We start from the raw sequence: 25,416 nt of genomic DNA on the forward strand, positions 1-25,416 counted from the left end.
ATATTATTCTCAAATAATGGCATTTGTACCATTTTACACGTAAAATGATTTCAAGGAGATACTTGATAGAAACCAGAAGTGAAAGTAGTTTGTGGTTTCTCATGCTAGTTGCTAGGCCCTGCTCCTGCTCAGAAGCATTTCAAAAGCAAACCTGAACCTACAGCTTTCAAGCTTTCAGATCTGTGCTGCTCCTTCATGAGAAACAGATTCCCTCAATTCTTCCTTCCAGCACACTGTCTGTGGCTGTTGAGCTGGCCAGCAATGACTAAAGCAGGCAGACCGATCAGCTGAGGATATTTCTAAACTCCTTTTGAACTTTTATTTGTTATTTCACATTCTTATTTAATGCCTATTTATTTCCACTACAGAGACAGCTTCCAAAAAAAAAAAAAAAAAAAAAAGTTTAGAAAAAGAAGGAAAACAGCCTGTTTACTGCATAGATGTGGTGCCAGGAAATCCCATTATTGTAGTGGTGAGTAAAAGTCCTGCACCCTGACTTATGTCTTAGTCACCCTAAATCATGTATGAGCCAAGCAGCCTTTTGTGATTAATGAAAGTGGTCAAATGTTTTACAACACTTGCTAGGAAGTCATCTTTCTGTGCATGACCACTCGATTACTAAGTCGTGCTGGTTTTACACATGCCCTCTAAATCAAATCCTGATGCACAACAGGAAGCCTTCACTGCCAAATCTTTTGGAGTTTAACACAGCATCAACATGATACAAAGCCAGGTGTTAAAATTGTCAAAGGCAGATATTTTGAAATGGAATAAAGAAGAGAGGGGTCAACATCTATTTTTGTTCTACCTTTTCTAACTTGCTGCAATTCACTCGTGTTTTGGGGAGTTTCACCTCAATAAAATATTTTAAACTAGTGTTGAGAGATACATAGAATGATGAAATACTTTCCACTGTATTATGATCAGAGGGGCAAGGCAGTAAAGGAAGATTTACAGGAAAATAAACATAACTAAATAGATAAGTCAGACCAAATGTCACACTGAAAATAGGTTCGGACAATGCTAATATTGTACTTGCTTAACTTTTCTTATGTTTTATGCAGAGTTAGTACAGACATTTAGTGGCTGGCACCTTCTCAGTTTATATACCCCAAAATACTATGATCCTGTCCTAACCACTTTGAAATTATTCTTCCCTTTGATTTTCTTATTTTCCAAGTTCTCTCAGCCTGGTTTACACAGAACATACAAAAGAGCCATCAGAAATCTGCACATCTTACACTGGGGAATTATCCCTTTGCATTTACCAGACAAAACACTCTGCATTCCTTTTCTGAATTTTAAGTAAGTTATGCTGTCTTTCAGCCAATGTTCTACTGCCAGTAAAAACAAAAAAGTGAGGTTTGTGACCTTAAAAACATCACGGGCAAGTGAAGATTCACACAAAATATTCCACTAGTAGGTTTGAGAATAGATAGATGCTCCCTCCTCTCCCAGCTTAATCCCCAAACACCCTAGCTGTCAAAAGGCTATTGTTAAAGCATGGGCTTCCTCCAAGACCACATCCTGTGAATCAGGTCAAAGTGAAACAGAACTGCTTTAAATGAACTACTCTTTGCATGATTTGTATGCAAGTGTAAGAAATGCTATGCAACTAAAATAATTAATGTACTAGAGAAAAAAAGACTTGACCTAGGCTAGAATTAACACAAAGTAAAAAAAAGCTAGTGGTTTTCTTTTGCAACTGATGCCCTTATTATTTTGTAAATAGAAGATTTTCTGTTACAAAGGAACCAGAGAGTGCATACAAAAGAAGAAATTAGGACCCCCCAAAATCTTCTCTCCTTAAAAAAGGGCCTGGTTTTATTCCATAACTATTTATACTTTCAACACCATGTTTAATAAGTGAAAAGCCTATGAAGAGCACTACACACAGGCCTTTTGATGAGTGTTATACCGCTCTACAAAGGGGACAACATAATTTGCATCTCCAATAAATTGTGTCAAAACCTGTGTTGATCAGATATATCAAAATCAAATACTGTGGTTACTAGAGTAAAATTCCAGCTCCAGCTCGGAAATGGGCCCAAGCTGATGCTTGCCACTGACTTCAGGATAAAGAGAGCCAAAACTCTCCTTGTGAGGTAAGCAGGAAAAATAACTCATTATCTGGTTGTGTCATTCTTAACTGATTCCTCTGAAAAGACAAAGATTGCTCTTGTGGTTATAATGTGAAGGCCGGGACTCAAGATATATATGACTTGAGATTCAAAGTCCTGCCACACAGTCCTAGCTCGAGTGTGGGAAAATCATCCATTTCTCCTTTAATCTTCTCTCTACCTCTACATGGGCATACCATTTTTCCCTTTCTCATGCAATCTAACACAGCCATATGTCCTATAGGGCTGTGACTAACTTCTACTGTGTGCATCACTACCTGTTACAATAAAGACCAACCAATATTGTAAACGTTTCCAGGTTCAAGGTCTGGTTGAAAATGAAAAAAAAAAATCACAGAGAGGACATAAGAATATGTTTTTACTTGAAGAAAAATGTGTGTTTCAAATGAATTGAACTTCATAATTTTAGTGGAACCCCTAATTCTGCTGTGTGCTTTGGGATGCTCCTGGATCCTAGGTAGCAGTTGGAACAGCCCCTGTGAAATGCAACAGGCTGAAAAATTCACTGAAGTGATTTTGAAAGGTCTCAGAGCTCTAAATTGAATTGTGTACACAAGCCTTCTAGGATACCTGTTATAGAATAGAGTCTCTGAGCCCCTCTACTGCCAGACCTTGCAGGATCTTGAGGCTTGAGGGCTATGAGGGCTTGAGGGCACTCCAATGCTAACATCCTATATGCCATGGAAACAAGTGTTTCTGAGGAAGCAACTAGCTCACTGGTCTCTAATGATACCTATCCATGCTTTTGGGAAACTTAACAGGAACCATAGTATTTCAGTGGAATGCCTCTGGAAACACCCGTACTATACATTGGCATTTTTTGTATGGTAGTAAAGCTGTTTTCAAATGGAATCCTTACGTCTTGATGGCACTGTGGGCCACAGGGCTTTCCTCTCAGATTCTCAGAGTAGCAGTTTCACTACCCCAGACCTGCATTCAGCTAAACCAATGAATGAGAAAAGAAAAAGAGAAGACCTTCAGGATAGCCATATAGCCTTTTGCACAGTGGAGGGTCAGTGCTAATAATGCTATGAATGGCAGGTGTACACATGTTTGTTTTTTAAAATCCTCCAGTGACAGAGATGGTATACCTTCTGACCATAAAGTGTTCCTCTGTTTAATTACTATTACTGCTGGAAAGTTTTACTAAAGCCTAAGTAAAACCTCCTGGGGTATAATATAAGCCCATTATTTTTATCTAGAGATGGAGACCACTTATCTCCATTTATGGTCACAGAGAACAGATTACCCTGAGAGGCCACATTTATTAGCTCTAGTGTTGCACCAAGCTAATGCTACTGTGTTGCTTCAGGTTCTGGAGCTCTGCTGGTTTCACACATTCTGAGGTCTGTGCACAGGCACTCAGACACACTCCCATTTTCAAGAAAAGAAGATGTTTTTAATGCATTTTTATTTTTGATCCCCAAGCAGCTTCCCTAGGCACAGATGCAATATAAAAGAGTAAAAGCAATTGTTTTTCTGCTGATGCGTAGTATCTACTCTCAGCACACAAACTTTTATGAAATATGCTGAGTTCTTAGCTCTTCTTTTGTGAAATAAAACAAAAGCAGTAGAAAGGTAGGCAAAGGTCTTAAACGTGGGTCAGTAAATAACCTCCTATATATAATCCCAATTGCAAATTACAAACAAAATGCCTCTTTCAACCCATAGTCAGTACAATCTTCTCATAAATACAAAATCTTTGAGAGTTACTTAGTAGTCTTACAGTACATTTATATCAACTATGTGAAAACGTGATTGGTGCAGATGATTAGAGAATAAATGTAACACTAAAGTTGTTTCCAAGCTCATGCAGTGTGAGGCTCTTAAAACAGTTATAATAGAGCATAGACACATGGTTCTGGATGCACAAAGCACATTGAAGATGCTGTTATCTGTTTGATAAAGAAATAATTCAGAGAACAAGGCAAGAAGCTGAAACTGCTGACAATCTGAACTCCTGCCAATTGTCCTGGCTTCACTGGGCCAATTGTGAATTTCAAACACACATAGTCCCAGGTGTCAGCAGTGCCGATTGAAATTTCTGGCAGCTAGTTCAGTGCTTTTGAAACAATGCTGGCTTCCCAGCACTAGCGGTCACTATGGGGAGAAGAAGGGCAGTCTCTGGCTGCTTCTGCTGTCCTCTTTCTTGCTTTGGCTGTAGTGCTATAAATGAAATACTCGGCACAATGTGCAGTCTCCTTTCTTGCCAACCCACAAGACAGACATCTCCAGTGTACTAGCACTGGGAAAAGGAAGGGTATGACAAAGTGGAGAAATAAACTCATTTATTTATGTTCCCTAGACTCAGTAAGTCAAGAAACTTGGTAAAGCTTGGCCCTGTGAGACCAGACAAAAAGGTATCCAAGAAATTGAAAGGTCAAAGAGATGTGGGATTGCAACATATGCCGTGCTTCAGAGAGTTGGAGAGTGGTGGAAAAGGGTCTCACAGAACCTAAGTAAATGGTGTGGAAGGGTTAGCTGAGGAAAGACAGAGATATCACAGTTGTTCATGGCACACATCTGGTTTTCCAATGTGCACAGTACTCCCGTTGGCATGAACAGGAGCTCCACCCTTGTGTGGAAAGCAAAAATATTTTTCTTAAGATCTGTCTGGATAGAGAAGCCTAGTCATCCTCCAAATCTGGTATCTGGCAATGGGCAGGAGTTACCACATCACTGAAAAACTGCTGACAGTCGATGAGGGAAAAATGGGAGGTTTCCATGCTCATTCAAATGTCCTACTGCAACAGTGTTGGCTGGAATGACTCTGGAAGCCCTCAGATCAAGACTAAGATGCAGTAGTATGATACTAAATGGAATTGGTCTCAGAAGTCACCTTAATAGCAGCAGTATGTGTTTTTGCCTAATCACACCAAAGCATTTAGCTTTGTTTTGTGGCACAGACTTCAAATTTTATTTTAGATTATTTTAATGAAGTTTTCTTGGTACAACTAAGAATTTCAGACCCCAATCTTTGTTGGCTATATTCCCCATGTAGAGTACATCTAATCTTCTCTGTTCTGCTGCTATAAAGACCACTTCCCCAACCCAACTGCTCAGGTTCCATGCTCTACAGAAGAAACCACTCATGCGTCTTTACTCAGATGGACACATCATATTTCTTTCAGAAGACCTTGCAGCAGATCCATTTCCTGTCTCAAAATTAGACTGTTTTGTGATGAGCTTGGTGGGGCCAGACCCCTTTAAGAAAGATGACAAATTACTAACCATATATTTTCTGGATGCCAGTATCTCCATGTTACAAGAATCTTAACACAATCCCTAAAAACTGATGCATCTAGAAAAGTTTTAGGTTTACATACGTGCATTGGATCAGTTGTAGAACCTGACTAACACTTTCCAGTAAGGAATAATGATACAAAAAATGTCACAGTGACAGAAGAACCTGATTTGTGGATACAGAGAAAAATTAGTCATATGCAGAAGCCTGTAAAGATGTCTGCCAAGAGGAAGGAAGAAGCAGATAAAGCAGACAGCAGAAGAGAGAGCACAGACAAAGAGAAACTGAAAACATGAAAAAAAAATATATATAAGTTAATATTACAGTATGGGAATTAATTAATTCAGGAAATAAAGCTAAAATCTTATCTTTGAGGTTTTATAACCAAAACACTACAATTAATATATCAGATTCAGCTCAGAGAAAATTCAGTTCGCAAATTTAATTGATGCTGTAGTGCTCTTGAAAGAAGAAAAGTTTGATGATGGGAGGAAAACCTGGGAAACGTGTAGCAAAGCACTACAATGTGGGCAATGCCCTGGGCAGCTAGGCCAGGAGGCCAGCGTGATTAGCAGGGGTACCAGCTCCCATCAGGTGTGCCAGCTCCCATCAGGGGTGCCAGCTGAATATCTGCACAGCTTTATGCCAGAGTGGATTTGTGACAGTGTCCTTGTAACCACAGTATCAGCTATGTGAGGGCAGCTGAAAGCAACTATGTTCACCTGGAGTGAAATGTTATTGGCACTATGCTACAGGTAGGCATAATACAAAACTATCATTTCGTGACCAAAAAAAATAGTATTTGCAAATAAAGTCTTTCTACATCCCTTTGTTTTTAAGCCATTGCTTAACTTACTTTTTTTTTTTACAATATAATTGTTATTTTTTTCATTTTGTTACTTTTTAATAGAACATCCTAAAACAATAAGAGTATCACAAGGCAGCCTGGCATGATCTGATAATTTTGGTCTCATTAATTTAGCAAGCAGTATAAAAGTATGGGCACAGAAATATAAAATAATACGCTACATACATTTAGAAAAATATTATATAATATATTGGTATTTTCAGAAGTGGGTTTGCATTAAAAAAACAACAACAACAACAAAAAAAAACAACAACAAAAAAAAACACCTTTGGTTGAAATGAACAGCAAAACTCCATCTGCTTCAAGGAGAGCTAGCATTTCACCTCATGAATCCAGAAGCTGGATTCCTTTCCTGTGTACATATATAGGATTAAACTTTTGTCTATATGATACTCAGGGAAGAAGAATGTGCTCTGAATGCTTGTGTTCAAATATTTTGCATGACTATTCATATCATAAGTGTTCTTGCAGTCAGTTTAAACATTAGCAGGCTTAGCAAGAAAGCAGATGGACTTGTATTTAACTTACATATCAAAGCACAAATTAGGAGAATTGTGAACAAAAGTGTATTTGAATTAACTACACATAAAATTATTTGAATTGTTGGTACCTTATTCGCTTTCCTAGGTTTAACTATATTCTAACCAATTAAAATAATATATAGTTGAACATAATCACCTCAAAACTTTTTTATCACACAATTTTTATTAAAATAATATCACTTTATCAAACTTCAAACTGTATCACATCCGCAGAAAGACACCAAGACTACATGTGCAAAAGCAGCAAAATCATGTGAGAAGGGAGAAATACCTAGGGAAAGCAGAACTGATGTTTGCAGCTGTATTCTTAGCCAGCCCTGGCAATGGAACTGTGTGAGAAAGCCAACACAAGTGTCAAAAGTCTCAAACAATCAGGTGTGGTGAGACTCAACGCCATAGAGGAAACAGCTGGGTGGCAGTGACCTGCTGTATTGACTTGTATAACCCAAATTTATCTTGGAATCCTTAGCACTTATAGATAGCAACAGGATGTGTCACAGAGGCTACATGTGTCAATCTATATGCCTTCCAGACAGGATGAGAAAGCTGGCGGTCCGCAGTGTAGCATGTGTAAAATATAGAAGAAAGCAAAGTCAATGCCTGCAATCCAGCAGCCAAGGGCAAATGTTAACCAGATGATTAATTCATATGTTCCATTGTCTTTTGCAGATAGATATTCATCATTTTTCTCTCAAAAAGCAGTGATGCCTTATATCTAGTGATATTACACAAGCATATAAGCAATATAAAACAGAAGCAGATTTTACTCTCATTTAGAAATTCTGATTAGGTATTCATTACATTTTGATTGAAAGACCTTTTTATCTGATCACCATTATAATAGAAACATTCCTAATATACAGCACAGTATACCACAGAGCCATGTAGGGATATCATCTTTGATTAATATCTGTGCTAATCAGCCATAGTTCTATGGACACTCACATATGGTTAAGCTTTAGGACAACATGAGCAGATGCAGAAGCTGCATCTGCTCAGCAAACCTGATGGGACATCAACACTAACAACTCATTCAAATTTGTGCTTAGAACTACTTAAATAATCTAGACAAACTACTGAGGGGAACAGGCAATGGGAATCGGGGAGGCATGTATCTCTATCACTGATGAAAGAAAATATCATTCGGTAATTTAGGCTGATCATTTGAAGTTTATTAGTGACAAAAGACTAAAAATAGATTTCTTCATCAACCACCCACCTCATAGCCCAAAGTATTTTTCAAAAAAATGTTTTCATGAAATGTGCTTTAAAGGTGAATAAAAGAGCATCCTTCAGAAAAGTATGCCTGGAAGGAAACTGGCCAAGGGCCTCCACTAAGCTTTGCTGGGAGTGTCAAGACTTATAAAAGGGAATACAGAAAAGCTGCAGAGGTTAGTAAGCTATTGAATGGTCAACACTTCTATAAGTCCAGGTGACCAGGGGAGGTTTTCAGACCACTGTGTGCACAAACTGACCTTAATCTTTATGGATCATCTTTTAAATGTGCTCAACTGCCTCCATTGAGAAGAAAGAGACAGGTCTAATGTCTAGTATTTATTATTATTATTATTAAAAACAAACAAATAAACAAAGTAAAAACAAACAAACAAACAAACAAAAAAACATCCTCTAAGTTTAAAAGAATTGGCAAACCCATGAAACATGACATCTCCAAATTGAGATCACCTTTTGGGTCCATCCAGACTGTTACTTTATTCACTAGTACTTCAGTAGTACTCAGGACCAGATGCCTTGGAAGGAAATGTGGAACATGAGAGGAATTTACTCCCATTAGGAGCTATTAGCTAATCACTAATAGCTCCTAAGCAGTTTAAACACTGAAGCAAGATGTTATAACTTCCTCTACAACTTTTTTAAAGAATCAAGAAATCTCTCAGAAGGCAGTGTAAGCTGTATTTTTTTTCTTCTGAAAATAGTACTTTCAAATCTAAAATACATGCCATATAATATCCACTGAATAAATTTTATTATTAAAAATAAACAAGTAAGCAGGAATTATATTGTGTTAAAAAGTTCTATTCTTATCTTCCTGTTGCACTCATATCATAGAAGAGGGTTGTTCATCACTTTTGGTAATCAAGAGATGAACAGTCTGTTCATTCTCTATGTTTCTATAGAGCACCTTTGAGACCTCCAATTCATCATCTTTGAAAGGCAGAGAGAGAGGTGATAAAGAAAACTCTGAGAGAAAAATTAAGTGACATGACCAACATCCTATGGGAAATATGTGGCAGGGATTAAAATGGAGACCAAATGTTCAGGATCTCAACCCTATGCTTTCCCCCCAAAGCCCAAAAAATCAACTTTCTTCACTAATACTGAATTAACCCAGTAACTAAAAACAAAGGAAAACCAAGTACATATATTATATCTATCTTGACACTCTTACAGCTCTGATTACACTTAAACGTGCTTAGATTAAATATGAAACAACTACAAATATATGTTTAATGACAGTTTGGAAATCAGTTCAACAAACCAAAAGTACTAGAAAAGCAAGGGGAGGCAAACTCACATAACACTGCTTGCTGAAGCTGCAAAACTACACATGCAGCCATAATGTACTGAAAGATCTACGGGAATATACATGAATGACAAGAAGGGACTTAATACTCATGTTCAAAATATGAAAAATGTTTTCAACTACAGCAGAAAGACTAAAAGAAAATCAAACAGAAGGTTTTTTAATGATTATGAGTCAAAAAGTACCCCCTTACAAAAGGAAAATAATCAAAACCTTAAGCAGTCTAAAAGTGTCTTGGCATCCTACTTCAGACATTTTTTTTATTTTATTTTTATAATTTAATCACAATTGAGTCAGAGCTAGATGGGGGCTAGCAAGAAGCTACTTTGCAGAAGAGAAAACACAGGGACTTTTCACTGGGAAGCTGTTTTTCTTGTTCAGCAGTTCTGCAAGTGTAGCCAGCTAATTTGAAAAGTGAAAAGAAAATCAATTAGTTGTTTTTATTTTAAAAGAGCTTCCCTGTGGGAATAGGTGTGAGCGTGAGAGCTCTTTTTAAACTTCATAATATAACATGAAGCAGCCAATTTTTTTTTTTTTTTTTATGCTGTCATTTCATTGCTCTGTTTATTGGGTGCTGGGATGATTATTTTCTACTTGTGATTCTACTGATACTTATCAAAATGTTCTGTGAAGTTTATACTATCAGTAGCTTAGCATTATTTAAAAAGCAGGAAATTTATTCAAACAACAACACTGAGCAACCCCAAATTTACAAAGCTGCTATGTAAGTTCACTGGTGAGAGCAAAAGTGTATCATTTACCCAATTACACCCGAGCTCCACATGCAGCAGGTTTCTATAAGATTTTGTATAAGCAAATCAACATTTTCTGAGAATTCAGATCTGCAGGTAAAGTTTACAACTAACCTTGCTATCTTCAATCTCCTGGGTTTTTCCTTGAAGTGCTCTCCTCTCTCCAAAATCACAGGTTGACTTTAACGTGAGCTGACAAGAAAGCATTGAGCTCTCTGCCCCAGTAAGCTCCAAGGACTTTGGTGAGTACTGCTGTGAGCCGGTGGGGCCAAGGTTTGGTATCGGGAGGGCAGTATGAACAGGCTTTGACCCTACGGCTGGTTGTCTTAGCTTGGATGCAACCCCAAGCACAGGCATGGCTTCTATAAATGTATCTTCTTTCTGCCAAAGAAAATGCTCCTGACTTCAGTCTGGTAGACTCCAGCTTCAGCAGTTCCAGAACAAATACTTTAAACAAAAGTAGCAGTCATCTTTTCAAAAACTCCTTAAAACAATAATATTACAAGTTTCACGAGGAAGCAAAACTTCTCCTTCATCTCTGCCCTTCTTCCTCACAGACACTCACACGCGCTGCTCAGTGAGTCAGTGGCTCCGTAAGACTAAACACTCCTTTGGGGCGTGAACTTTTCTTGAAGGTAACTGCCACAAAGCTGCCTGTCTGGGATTAAAGAACTCATAAATTTGCTTTCTCTTCTTCCTACAGCATTCCAGGTCTGCGTGTTAAGAGAATGAAGGATGGGAGAGAAGGAAGGAGAGAGGAGATGAAATCTCTCCGTACTCCAACTGTCAAAACAGCTCTGAGACCACAACACTGGAAGCAGAGACCTCTTCCTGACTACATAAATAACCAGCCCACATCTTAAAAAAAAAAAAAAAAAAAAAAAAAAAAGCCTCTTTTTTTTTCTGATTAAAAAAAAAAAAAAAGGACCTGAGCAGTGGCCAAAGCAAACAGCTGTTGGAAGAGTTTTTATCCCGGAAATAATCTCAGCAATGAAGCTGTTTGTCTGATTCCTGGCTATTTTTCACTGCTGACAACCATGAGCTACGGTGTTTCATTCCCTGTTCCTCCCGTGAAATCAGGTTAAAATCATGCAAGACCGTGGCTAGGAACAGACGCTGAATCACCGCGTGGGTAACGTCTGCCTGTGCTATGAAAAATCCATACAAAAACACAGAGCAGGATATAGGAAAATCACGAGCATTGTTAGGAGATTTAGTCAATACAGCGTTTCAGGGCACTTCTTTCTTTCTTTCTTAGTGGTGGTGCTAACGTCATCTATTCAGTTTTAACACTTCCCTTTCTAAAAACATTTAAAGCTCCATGAAGTCCATGTCCAAAGCATCATTTCTGCTTCTTGTTCACAGAAATATTCTTGCTAGCAACTTTAAATCCTTCTACATGGAAACACAAGGCATATAGGCAGACAGAGGAAGCTGTAAAATGAGCTACAATGGACAGTCCAAACTGCTAAGCAACATAAATGCTTACTTAAAAGGACAATTGTAAATTCCTTGGAGTACCTATAGGAGGGAAACTCGTTTTAAACTGTGATATAAGGAAAAAAAAATGTGCAAAAATGCCACACCATTAAACTCCTATGGGATTTTATTGCTTAGTATTGTGGACAAAAATGCTACATGTTTTTCTTGTTATTTTTTACCATAATAAAACAGAGAGAGAGAGGATAATCTGATTGCTACTCTGCCACTACTATCCTACATTATATTAACTATGCTCTACCTGAAAAGTACATACTCTTCACCCTAAGATGTAAGTCCAAGGGGAAATAAGAGTCTTCTGGACTTTTAAGTTTTCAAGTTGAGGATGGTAAGAGTTACACAAAGCATTTAAAAGAAAACAGTGTAAATGAGAAGCTGACTAAAAAAAATCTCCTAAGCCACCATTTGAGATTATTTTGCAGAATAAAACTGTTACACAGTATTGCCATCTACCTTTCATTTACAAAGATCATGATGACTTATCAGTTACAAATTCAACTCTCTGCATCGACTATGCTATTCTTGTTTGTAGTTCATAGGAGTGAATCTGACCTAGTTTAAGAATCTCCTGCATTTTGAAGTATGTGTACAGAGGATCAGCAAACCCATTTCAGCATCCTCTGGTTATCTTCACCTGGGTTTTGCCACCACTAACAGTGGGAACAGTGGGCTTTATGCAAGACTGTACACAGGTAACGGCTCTGCAATTTAGATGAGATGAGCCCACTGGATCCACCACTCTGCTCCAATGGGAGGAATATTTGTGTTCAGTGCAATGTTTCAAGTCTTGTGCAGAGCAAAGGGGAAAAAAAGCTCCTTGTGCGGTCTGCATTTGTTCTCCAGCACCATAAAGCACTGTGCCTGTGTAAGGAATTTAGGTTTCTGAGACACAACTGTTAACAGTTAACACTTTAGAAAGTGCACATATGCAAGGGCTGAAGCAGACCACAGGAAAAGAGGGATTTATCTCTTGCAAGGTTTGAGATGAAAAATCCTCATGAGGATTGCTGACCAACAATCAAGACAAAGAGTAAACTAGAGTCATGAGACAGATACTTTCTTAAACAGAACTTTGCCAAAAAAAGTGTAATTGAATCTTATTACTTCTCAGGGTTATAATTTTACAAAGTAATGTATTATGGTAATCTTGCTGTTCTTCTTTTGAATACGAATGATGAGGTCATGATACCCACAGTCTCTTTTGCAACCCATTTTCCCAGCACAGAAACCCTAAAAGTAATAAGTAAGCAAGCTTACCAGGAGAAAGTCATCTGCAATGCATAACCAAAAGGGTTTGGAAACAATGATGCAAAGCTGGTGTTACTCCTTCAAGATAATTATTACTCTTTCAAAATAATTATTAATTATGACTACCAGCTCACTGCTGTCAACTTCAGAATCCCATTTTTCTAGATCTTTGCAACAATAAAACCCAGAAGCACTTCTGGTCTGCTGAAGATACAAAGAAAAATCTACAAAATCGACTATCTGCAGGAATCAGTAAAGGTAATAGAGGAAAACAATAACGATACTCTATAGGTAAGAATGTGGTTATGAGTCTAGTTTTCCTTTTTTTGTTCTCTCTCATTCTAACTCACAGCAAAAGATAAATAAACAAACTTCTGCTCTCCTTAGAAATCACTTACCTACATTTTTCATTCTAAAGGCTCTTGCACGCCTGAATGTAGGTTTTATGAAGGATATCAGGGGAAAAGAATATTTAAGAGTTATATTTCACTAATGGTTTCCATGTGAACAAGAAAGCACAGCATAAAACGTCTGTGGACAAAGTATACGAACTTGCACCATGTGTAGGTATTGTCAGGGGAGATGGCTAGGCAGGGCACAGCACCTCAGATACAATGTGTCTGCACCACACAGGGAAGTGTCCTTGAATTCATGAATTTAATGGGATTGTTCCTGGTATCTCTGAGGGAGGGAGCTAAGTGACCATCAGTCAAGGCTGCCACAGAGAATCCAAAAAAGAGATGAAGTTAATTTAGATATGTGTGAATAGCACTCAAAGAGAAAGAAGGCCTATCTGTGAGAAACCAGTGGTGGAGAAGTTGCTAGAAGTACCTGTGACCTGGGCTTACATGAAGTCCAAGACAGCACCAGATTATTGGACTGCCTGGTATGAAGAACGGTAGTGTTGTTGGCAGGACAGAGAAAGAAGTTAATAGAAAGATTTGGCAGATAGAAACAAGGGACACATACCTTCACTTGGCTGTGTGAAGCTGATAGAGACGTTTCTAGAAAGGGATGGCAAAGAAACGAGTCAAGCTAACCACACTGTACAGAGAGAGGACCTGTAGGCTTCTTGTTTACTCTGTTAGGTATTTATCCTCAGATATCCTCAAGCCAGGCAGGTAGAGGACATTACCCAGATTCAGGATGCAGGATGGACACAGATCATGGCTGAAGCCCTGTCATGAGGGAAATGATGAACTTTTGCAGGCAAGGTTAGAGGGTTATGAGGAAACTGGAAGACATCTGAGGTTTGGAAACAGAGAGAGGACAATGTTTCAAGTGGGATGTCAAGTAAGACGCTAAAACAGGAAAGAGACACCAAAAAATGGCAAAACAGAACAAAGGTTCTGTTTTGCCAACACAATTCTTAGAAGCCTCGTCAACTGCGGTGACAGTTCCACTGAGAAGTTGAAGGCAGAACTATTTCTTTCTCTAATAAAGACTGAAAATGATGACAAACCGGCCGTAAAGCATGACTCTGAAAGCATCAGGCAATCAATGTTTTAACAGAAAATATGAGTTAGATAAATTACCTATACATCAAAGTAAGATAGTATGCATGCATTAAGGGTTATTCCTACATTCCAGAAAAAGTTGTAGTATTTATTTCTTAAAACAAGAATAAACACACCTGAAATTCAACTAACTTAATAAAAAATGGTATCTGTCAGTTGTACTATTAAGGTGAATTTTAGTTCTAAAGACTTAACAGGAATAATCATTCACAGTGCAACACCCCAGAATAAATTTCCTTTGCTTCATCACATCTGATACCAGAGTGAGTCCCATGAAGGCTGCTCCCTTCTCTAACCCCATCCCTCAGATAAACTGCTTGCATGAACTGAACAGACAGCTGGCAATGTCTCCCAGACCACAGGAAATATCAAGAGAGGGGACACCTGCCTCAAAAGTGGAGCCAAGAGATTTGTTTGCTCCTTCTGGTCTATGATCTTCGACAAGGAAGCTGTTGCATGTGTCCTGGGTCAAACAGGAAATGTCAGGGGTCCAGAGACTGCAGAGGTCTGTTCTGAGCTGTTTCCCTGCTTCATCCCACTGCTGTAACAGCTGTGTCTATAGCTTACATGAGCCAGGCCAACTTCTGAAGGAGTTTGAATGTGCCGATATGATCACACTATTTTGTGTGCAATGATTTCAGGTTGAGCAGAAAGTTCTTCACCAAATAGAAACAGCTGACGACAAAGAACTCTTGGAATCAATTACTGTACCTTTGAAAGAGCAACCAATGATACTGAAGTAGTAAAGGTATCTGAAACAGCTTTGTTATGATTTATTTAAAATACCAGATAACTCAGGTTTAAACATTTTTAATATATTAGTGCTGACTTAAAACAAGAAGCATGCCATGTTTGGTGTAATAATATATGTTACATCTAACACATAATGATGAGACAAATTGTTCAGCTCTTACTCATGTTCACAGTGTAATCCTACCTACGCTATTTTTGTTAATACAAAAGTTAGGTGATTCTATTAGTCTCGAGGTAACACACGTAACTAGTATTTAATCATATCCACAGTGTGTAATGCTACTGAGTAAGCTGCTATTGTTTTTCTTAACAGTTTGGAATTCAAAAAGATATATAATCCGAAGCCCTGTTACAGTCACAGAAAAAGGTGCATCCGGCTTCCTAAAGGAAATCCTTCTGCTTTGGCTGAATGTTTGGGGAAGTTTTTCAAAGAAGACAACATTTAAATAAGGATATCGTTTTATCCTCTGAGCAACTTGGCCCTTCAAAGCTCAGCCAGAAGTTTATGGTTTTGAATGCATTAGCTGATGTAAGTGACCAGATCATTTGAAACTTATGCTTTACATTTGCATCATCTTCCATTGGATGGTATCAAACCTTTACACATCCTTGCAAAATATGTTAGATACATTAAAATCTAGTCAAGTGTTAGCATTAGGCTAGATGACCTTCCGAAGTCTACATGGGAACTCAATGCCTTCTTTCTTAAGTAAAGATTTTTTTCACTTATACATCTGTGTGAGTTAAAAATGATAATTATTTATCTGTTGCTATGCACTGTATTTAATCATGGAGTGTTTGGCTCAAGGGAATCAAGCTTAAATACTATCGGATTGGGTAGTGTAAACAAAAATGTTGTAAGAATAAGAAAGGACTAATAGCAACTGAATACACTATGTAAGTATTTACATACTGACCTACTGACTATTCCATATGGCCAGCTGGTAAAGCTTAATGAAAGCATCAGCTTCCCTCTTTGGGAGGTGAAAGAGGAAAGGAAAAAGAAAAGAAGAAAAAAAAAAAGTAAACCATTTTTTCCCTTCTAAGTACATGAACCGAATAACAAAAGCAGCAGACTCCCAAAGCTGCTGTTAAGTACAGCTAACAAAGAAACCCTCCAGTAACTTCATTATGCATAACTAGTCTGAAAGATTACATTCATCCTAAGAATCAAAGTATTATGTTTTTGTTTTTCTTTTTCTTTTTCCTTTCTTCCTTGTATCCTCAATTTCCCATTTACACACTCTCTCCAGGCAGCAGTGTCCATAGCAGGCACACTGACTTCTCCAGCATCCTTCTGGCCACTGGCATTTTCTGTCTCTCCACTCTCCTAAATTTCCAGTCTTCTCCATCCAGCTTGCTATCTCTGAAGGGACTTTGTATCATCTTTGTTGTGCCATAGTGACTCACTGATTTCAACTCTTACATGCCCTATATCTTTGTGTCTTAGAATGTGTTACATGACTTCACTGCCACATTACCAAAGAAGCATTTCCATCACTTCTGAGGGCATTTAGGAGTGTTCCAGCTCTCTTCAGAATTACTGGAGAAATATCTAAGGTAGACAACACAAAAGCAGACACTTTTTTTAGAACTCATGATTAAGTTCTTATTTTTTAACATTAGTTTCAGTGAAAATGGTAAGGAACAGACCTATTTTTATCAATGTTATCAACGGGAGTAGTTTTGCTCTATTAGACATTTTGAAGGAGGTCATAATGATCTTTCTTTTCCCCCAAAACTGGTCCATATAAATTCTCTCAAATCACTACTGATCTCAACAGAACAGTAGAACAAAATTCTTCCACCGCATATACACCCTAAAATCTCAGTGGAATATTTTATGTCTCTAAAGAGACACTTATAAGTCCCAATTGGATGAGAAGGAAACTGGCAATGTTTGTGAGTTAGTCAAAGCTGTTCTGACTCTTAATAAGAAGTGTGAACTGCTCAGTACTTTCATCCAAAATTTCTTCACACAATAAACTTACTGTGAAATTTTCTAACAAACTGTAAAAAATAACCCATTAAGATAAACCAACTAAGACTAAACAGCAATCTGATGATTAGCTACCATCAGGTAGCAGGCAGGAGTGCCAACCTATGCTTTTATCTGTGAAACTTTACAAGCACTGTTGTTCTGATAGAGGGTTTCAAAATCATAGCTATGCTGGCATTCACTTCAGGACTGAAGTAAAAAAACTGTTCCATAAGGTTCTCATTGGTCTATTAAAAAAAAAAAAAAAAAAAAAAAAAAAAACATCTGCTACAGTCATGAGCAGACTCTTGGCCAAGTGCGGCAACAACACTGAGAGACTTTGAAGTCAATCAGCTTCACTATCACTAGCAGATACCCCTGCAGTCAGTGGAAATTACTGCACAGAGAGTTTCAGAGAGATATGAAGCACAGTTGCTCTGCTAGAAGTGAATATAGACAGCAGTGAAGAAAAGAACAATTTTTTAATAATCATGAAAATGGTTGGGAGCAAAAGGTTAGGAATGGGTATTAAAAAAAAAAAAAAAGAAAAAAAGAAAAGAAAGAAAAAAAAAAAGACTACATTAATACATAAAGAATACTTCTTGAAAACAAAGATAGATTTTCAGGGACTAGCTTTGATATTTGACCTTAAACAAGTGTGAGCTGCACTGCAGCTGGAGGAGCACTTCTGACTCACAGCCTACTGTCTACTTCCTTCTTACTTTGAGCCTGTAGTAATTTAATGCTGGCTTGCATCACCCATAATTTATAATACCTACTGTGCTAGCTTCTACCCTTCTAACTCCACATACTTTGATCAAGGTGCAATTATTGTATATAACCTGTTAGTCCTCACTGCTTATCACTAAAGCTGAATGATCCAAGTCATGGTTTTGATTTCCTGTTACTAGTTTTGTTCTCCTGGAAAATAGTCATCATTATTTTGTTATCAAATAAGATTCCTTACAATAACAACTTCATTTTATTTAACTGCATAAATGTTTCATATTTACATGTATATTGCATTTTGTAAACTTGTAGAATCACAGAATCATTTAGGTTGGAAAAGTCCTCTATCATTTGCCCTAATTCTGAAGATAACAGCTGGCATTTTACAGGCAAGAGTGCTAGTATAGGCAAACATTGTCGTTCTTAGTGGAGACATACAAGACCACCATTACATTATCTTCCTTGCCACACTTCCAATTGAAATCTAGCATTGGCTTTACTCTGATGCTGGATGGGTATTCTGGGAGAAGCATTACTCCCCATATGCCTGTTTCCATACACTTTTCTTGCACGTCTTCTACTTCCAATGGTGAAAAGCAATATACTTAGTGATGGATCCTTGCTAATGTCAGTACTGTCATTTTAGATCTCATGTTCTTAGGTGAATATCAAATATCATAAAGTATTTGGAAGTCACACTAGGATGATTTATTTTTTTTTTTGGAAACAGACATGATCTCTCTGCTTGTGACTCTGGGCTATAGGCCTGTTCTGATCGAGATATTATGATAAAGGTACACAGTTTTTAGCAACATTTCTTCACCAGGGCCCATCACCACACTTGCTGTGGCTTGTGTCTTGCTTGGCCAACTTGGAGCTCCGTCAGATAGGTCACTCATCTCTACCCACAAAATATTCATATGAATTAAAAATCTTGACCATGTACTATTTGGCTATAAGTGAATGTTCTTGCACTAAATACAGGTCCTATGCATATACTAAAAATCTCAGCTGTCTGATTCTATCTCCTGTTGGCCATATGTGAACATTTCCTACAGTTAGCCTTGAAAGCTCATGCCTTACTCTGTTCTTCTGTGATCAGAGCATGCTCCAGGCCAAATGTTGAAATGGATCCTGCATGTCTCTAGACCAAACCTGCCAGTTTTTTGATCAATAGGTGTCAAGGATGAACTGCTGTTTCTCATTACCAAACTCCCATCTATAGTATACCATATACCTTGTTCCAACTTAACAGAAATCTGATTGTACATTAAAATATCAGCTTTTCAGGTCATCAAAATATATTTTCTCACCACCACTCTGTATATAGATACATAATTTTATCTTTTGTGTATATCTTTATCTACATATGAGTACATGTGTTTAACATGTCTGACAGACGTTAATGTCCTTTGAGCAATTCACCTGGGTTGTTTTATCTTTCTCCCCCAAAAGTAATACTGAATAACACACAGCTGTCAAAAATAACTTCAAATCCTGCAGATGTTAGATGCTTCCTTCCTGCTTCTCAACATACTGGGGAGAAATAAATATTACCTTACAGATGTGACATGTTAAAAAAAAAAAAGGCTTTGGCTATTTATTATATTGGACTTACCTTCAAGTGCAAGAAAAGTGCTAGATGGGAGACAAATGATAAAACTCCTCTCACAGCTTTCATACATCAGCGGGGCTTTTAGAACTGACATATGTAACAAGCATATGGCAGCCATAAAAGCAATATCAGCATTCACAAATTAAATTTAAAAAAAAAAAAAAAAAAAGCCAAAATAATTTTGTTCCACCTACAATAAGCCGAGGATGAGCTATGAACAAAGAACAGCTTTATCAAAAACAGAAGGGAGACTAAACTGGTCACTTAGCTGGAGCATTCAGTTAAACACATACTGTCAGCTAAAACTTGGTAAACACTAAGTTAACAGCCACTAGTGAAAATGTCAACAGTGGCATACAAACATTCAATGGTGACAAAGTCAGAGACCATTATCAACAGAAAATGTCTTCTTTATAAATTTGTGTATCATCACAGCCTATAATTCAATAACTGTTGATAGACCCAGAAAGATTTTCAGCTGGTACAAAACTGCATTATTCTAGCTATCTCAGTCAGCCAAGCATAAGTCACACCTACACAGTCTCACTCACTACATTTAGAAAAGGTATAATTAGATTCCATACATTATTCCTTCATTGTTTTCTTTTACTCTCTTTCAAAGGCTTATTTTTCATTCCATTCCCTTCACTGTACCCAGTGAAAGAATCTTCTCCAGAATAAGAACAAGATGTGTAGGCAGTATTTATTTTCTTTTCAGAAAACATCATAGCACAGCATTACAATTTCTGCAGGATAAACCACCTGAGCAATACTGGGATCGGTCACTAGCAAATATTCAAGAGTGGACTCTGACAACCTGTCAAAGGATTCATGTCTTTTCTGCAACTTACTTCAATTTGGGAAAGACCTCTTCCTTTCCTAGTATCACATAATATGGGATTTTGATTCTAACTGTCTTTTCCCTCTTATTATTCTCCCGTGGTTCCCTGAGCACTAATCTTTTGCAAGTCTACATCTTCAACCTTTTGCACTCTACTCCTTCAAGCTATGAGAGAAAATACTTCTTGTAGTCCCGATTCCTTTTGGTCTTCTGTGAAGCTTCTCAATTCTACTATATCTGAGCACTTCACTGCCTTAGACAATAAAAAGCAGTCCAATACCTAGTGTCATGGGATGCTACTGCAAGGAATAGGGGTACATGCTTGCCTCCATATCTTAGCTAAAGAGTAAGAAAAAGAGAGATACATAATGCACAATCTGGTATTTGACCTGGAAAAGGTTTCTTTCTGTGATGAGAGTTTGAGTTTCAGGCTATTTTAACTCTGGCCAAATTGATTTTCCCACCCTTACAGAATTGAACTCTGTTCCTTGTTATATGGGTGTAAATCTGCAGCAAAAACTTTGAACTTCCAATGAGTAATTCTAGATTTATGCCAGGGTAATTGAGAGCAGAATGTAGCCTCTTGCTTGCTCATAAATATTACACTGTTTAAGATTTCTATCCTCCAACACACTTGTGAACATTCCAGTTCTTTACCCTAACCCTCTTTTTCCCTTCAGGCTATTCTACAAGTTGACATCATAAATATTTGGTATTTTCAACATGAATCCTATTTGGAAATATTTTACTTCCAAATCAAGGGAAAATGTAACTACTGAGAATGTAAATATCAAGAGAAAAACATTTGTAAGATTTTTTTCCCCTCCCAGATCTTTAAGAACTGTACAGAAAGATTTTTTTTTTCAGTGCTGACACAGGCAGCAGGCATGACTACCCAGCTCTTATTCAAGGCTTCAGAACATTTTATTAGTTTATTAATTTATTTCTAGACTGCTGTGAATTTGATTAGCAGACAGCTCAAAATTTCTCTAAACACGTGTCTTTAAAACTGCTCCACAACTATTTTGTAATCATCCAACTCATTACAAATAATAATAATTTCAATAAAATATACTTTCTACTAATTAAGTAAACTTTATCCCTGGTATAATTATTTCCAGTGTGTTTTTCTCCAGCAGAAAATATTTATTTATTTCATTTGTTTTGCATTATATGCCAATTCTTTTTTTGATTAAACAAAATAAAAATCCTTCTTATGAACTTCTGTTTGATGACTTCTGTTTAAAAGTATATCCTGATAGTTGTGTTTTTTTTTTTTAATAATTTTGCTAAAAACTACCTTTAAGCCACCCTTTGTTGACTGTACAAAGAAGCCAGTAGAGTAACAGAGGTATTCCTGAGCATACTAGTGGTTTCAACCCCCCCCATCTGTCCACATAACACAGCAGTACCTGGAGCTTAGAAGAATCTACATTGTCCAACTGGGACTAGAGGATTGCTTTTCTTTGATCTGTGATTTCAAGAATTGCACACTTCCCGCTGCTTTGATGAAAGACAGTTGGTTTCAATTAAAAAAATAAAAACATTCAATAGGAGACTTTAGGAGACTTACCCAACAGGAAACAGAGTTAAAATGAGTCAGACCTTAGCATCATACCTTTTGGATCATACCCTCAGCAGGCTGTGAATATCCCCAGTCATTTCAGACTTCAGCTTAGGCCACCTCTCGTTCTCACTAATTATATTTGGATTTACATTGTACACGTGAAAGCAAAATCTTACAGACTTTAACTATTCCTTAACAAGAGTTTGAGCAAAGCTGTTGAAAGGACAGAATTTTAACAGTCTCTGAGTACCTAATTCTCACTTCTTTCAATGAAACGGAGGGGAAAAAAACATCCCAAATTGCAATGGTCTCACGGAACCCAAGAACCAAGCCCAATTTCCACAAAAATCTTTCCACAGATAGAAATAGTTCCATACATTTCAATGGCCACATGTGCTCAATAGTTCTCATTCAAGTATTCTGAGGTTGGGATTATATTATTCATTTATGTAAATCAGTTCAAAGAAAATGTATAAATTAGTGGGAATGGTAGAAACTTTATGACCATTATAAAATTTGCTTAAATTGGCAGGCTGAACTATTCGGCTTCACTTCTCTGAACTCTTTGAAACAAATCTGGCTTATGCAGAAGTTCTTATGAACTGATTAAAAAAAAATTATCAAGGTAGGTTTTAAAAATTTATTCATTCAAATTCTCTTCTTCTACTGGCAAGAGAATTGGCAGCCAGGTTGAAGTCAAAATTCATCTGTGAATGGAATAAAATCATTTGAAGGGGAGTGGGTTGTGTAGAAACTAAGACTTCTTGCCCAGAACTAAATCTGTGAATGTTATATTGAAAGTGCTGGTCTAAGAAATGAGCAAATAATTTAGAATCTGAAAGCCTCAGATGATTTTTAAATTATTTTGAATTGATATAAACAAGTTGTTTTTATCCTTTACTGAAAGTCACAGAGAATAGCAGTTTATGTTTGCCATGACACTCAATATAAGCAGAACTCCTATTGTCAAACGTATAACTCCCAATATCCCAATGTTTTGACCATAAAAGTAGGAGTCCAAGGGCCTTTCTGAAGTCTACTATAAACCTTCTTACCACTATTGATTTTATACAGATGAGACTGTATAATAGCAATGGAAAGCAGTAGCAAACCTGGATTCTCTTTTTTCATTGTGTCTCTGTATTACCTAAGAGTCATAGCCATGGACCAGGACCCCAAGGACTGTATAGAGAGCAAAAAAGATTCTGGCCTTGCCTAGGAATGGGGGCAGGGCAGAGGTGAGAAGGGCCATCCATTTTTTTTTTTTCGGTGATTCCTCACCATCACCTACTATGCTAGTCTGTTAGAAGAAATCTCAGTTATGAAACAGCAAATCAGTAAGCTGCTACAACTGAATGCAAAGAAAATGATTGTGAGTCATTATGACCTTTCAGGCAGTAGAAAGAAAAAAAATCAGTCACTTTCAAGTTGTGGATAACAGTTATAAAGATTCTGACATAGCAAAAATGCAGATGGAGCTGAGTAGATACTCAGAAAAAGTATCTATAGTAGGAAAATCAAAATGGTAGATTATTTGTCCATCTGTCCATCCGTCCATCCATCCATCCATACATAGCAAAAATGGTATGAGAATCTTGCCAATGTCTAAAATATTTGGGAAAAGATTACATAGTAGTTATTATGTTTGTGATCATTTTATTCCTATACTTCTGTACTGAAGAAGCAAACAGTACCACTGTATTCTTATGCTTACAGTAAGGAACATTTATGAGTCACACTTGGATTCTATAATAGTTTCATCATTACCAATTCTACTATCCTTCAGCTGATCAGTGTAGGAAAAAATCCAGATTATTATGCATAGCCCATGACTACACTTCAGTTAAAAATCCTGTGACTTAAGCTGCCTTCTAATCCTTCTAAAGCCCTTAATTATATAGATTTGAAAATGCACCCTATAACTATTATGTGCCCAGATTGAAATTAATACTTAGATTTCTTTCCCTTTTTAAAAAATTCCATCCTTGCCATCATTTTTTTTTTAACTTTTAAATATTCTACACTAAATCCAAAGTTCTATTAACAAGCTGCTCTTACAGAGGTAAGCTGAAAGTCACCAGACATTTTTCTGCTTGTAATGCAACTTATTTTTAAACATAGTCAGTGTGTCTATATAGCTTGTTGGATGTATGCATAAATTACTGTATTTAATGAGCTACTTTTAATTTTCTTCCTCACATTAAGTCAAAGAAGACGAGATACAGATTAAAATACATGAATGCAATTACAGTCAAAGAAGCCAGGGCAGACAAGCAGCCTTCAGCTGTACTTTAATGTACCCCTGAAGGGTTTGATCCTGCAGCTTGCTCAGTTCTCACTGCCACCAGAAAGAGCTCAATCGTCAGATGCAGATTTGGGCCTATAAGGACATATCCGTTTCAAGCCATTAGGCAGAGTTTGTAAACTGAAGCTGGTGGGAGTAGTGGAGGTACAGGACAGAAGCTGGCTCTGAAGTTTTTGCTGATTTGTTCACCACTCTTTGAAGCACAAAAGCAGGAAAGGAAGCCACATGAAATATTAAATCATCCCATATTACCAGGAAGGTTCTGAAACAATTAAAAACTGCTACTAAGCTAATTAGTAATGTAAGCTAATTAGTTCTCCCAGAAAGCTAGGAAAGTTGTGACAGAAGGAATAAATTTTCCACTTTCAATTCTAACAACAGAGTGCATGTCCAGTTCTTATCCACCGGGCGGTAAAATACATATTGATCGCTAAAAACACATATATAAACATGGGCTGTTATACTTCAGACAATGGCAATTTCCATGGGAAATTGATTTAAATATTTATTGTACTTTGAAGCCACAGAGACATCATATTTTAAAATTTAGAGTGGGGTGCAACAAGGAGAATTTGTAGGAATATGAGTAGAAATATTTATTTATAATATATTTATAATATATATAATATATTTATAATATAGTAGAAATATAGTATGTAGAAATAAAGATGGCAACAAAATAAATGTTTAAATAAAAGCTAGTTAAAATATATGTAGAAAATCTACATTTCAGCCTGAAAACTATGAAGACTAAATTATTCCTACTTTACTTCTTAAAGTATTTTTACTGTCTCATCTAAACAACATTGTTCTTTTTCAAAATTCTCTTTCAAACTGGCCTGTTTAAATTAGTTTCTAAATTAAACAGTGATCAGTTTCAGTGATTCATTTCAGCGAAAAATGTACTGAAAAACTTATCTACATTATGTTTCTTCTAAATAAATATTTAACTCTTAACTTTGAAAGTCTTTCACTTCAAAATTTCCAGATGTTTTATTTCAGAATGTTAAAAAAGACTAAAGAAAAAAAGGAAAAAAAAAAAAAAAAGCATCTAAAATATAATATATAACAAAATACTTTTGTCATTCTAAAACAATTTAAAAATTTTTAAATAAATTTGCACAGCTGTAGGGCATGAGAAGAATAGCTGATATTGGCAAGCAGCTGTTGTGCAACAAGCATGTTTTGCAAGAGTCATAATTGTCTCTCTTGAAACTTGTGCTCCCCCATCTGTCTGTTGTATCCGTTACAGAAAGGAACATGTCTCTATC

At 36.9% G+C, this 25,416-nt stretch overlaps 1 protein-coding gene across 2 annotated transcripts in view; it reads right to left on the reverse strand.

The window, feature by feature from the left end:
* NAV3 (neuron navigator 3) overlaps positions 1–10,449 on the reverse strand; it is a gene marked incomplete at both ends in the record, with an annotated part of 270,085 nt that extends 259,636 nt beyond the window's left edge. For both annotated transcript variants that reach the window (XM_084295258.1, XM_084295257.1), the window contains one exon: positions 10,207–10,449. In XM_084295258.1, the coding sequence (XP_084151384.1) occupies positions 10,207–10,449 (243 nt within the window). The remainder of the gene's footprint in view (positions 1–10,206) is intronic.
* Positions 10,450–25,416: the final 14,967 nt, after the last annotated feature.

Source organism: Netta rufina (assembly GCF_964035555.1).
Source record: "Netta rufina genome assembly, chromosome: 1".
Lineage (NCBI taxonomy): Eukaryota > Metazoa > Chordata > Aves > Anseriformes > Anatidae > Netta > Netta rufina.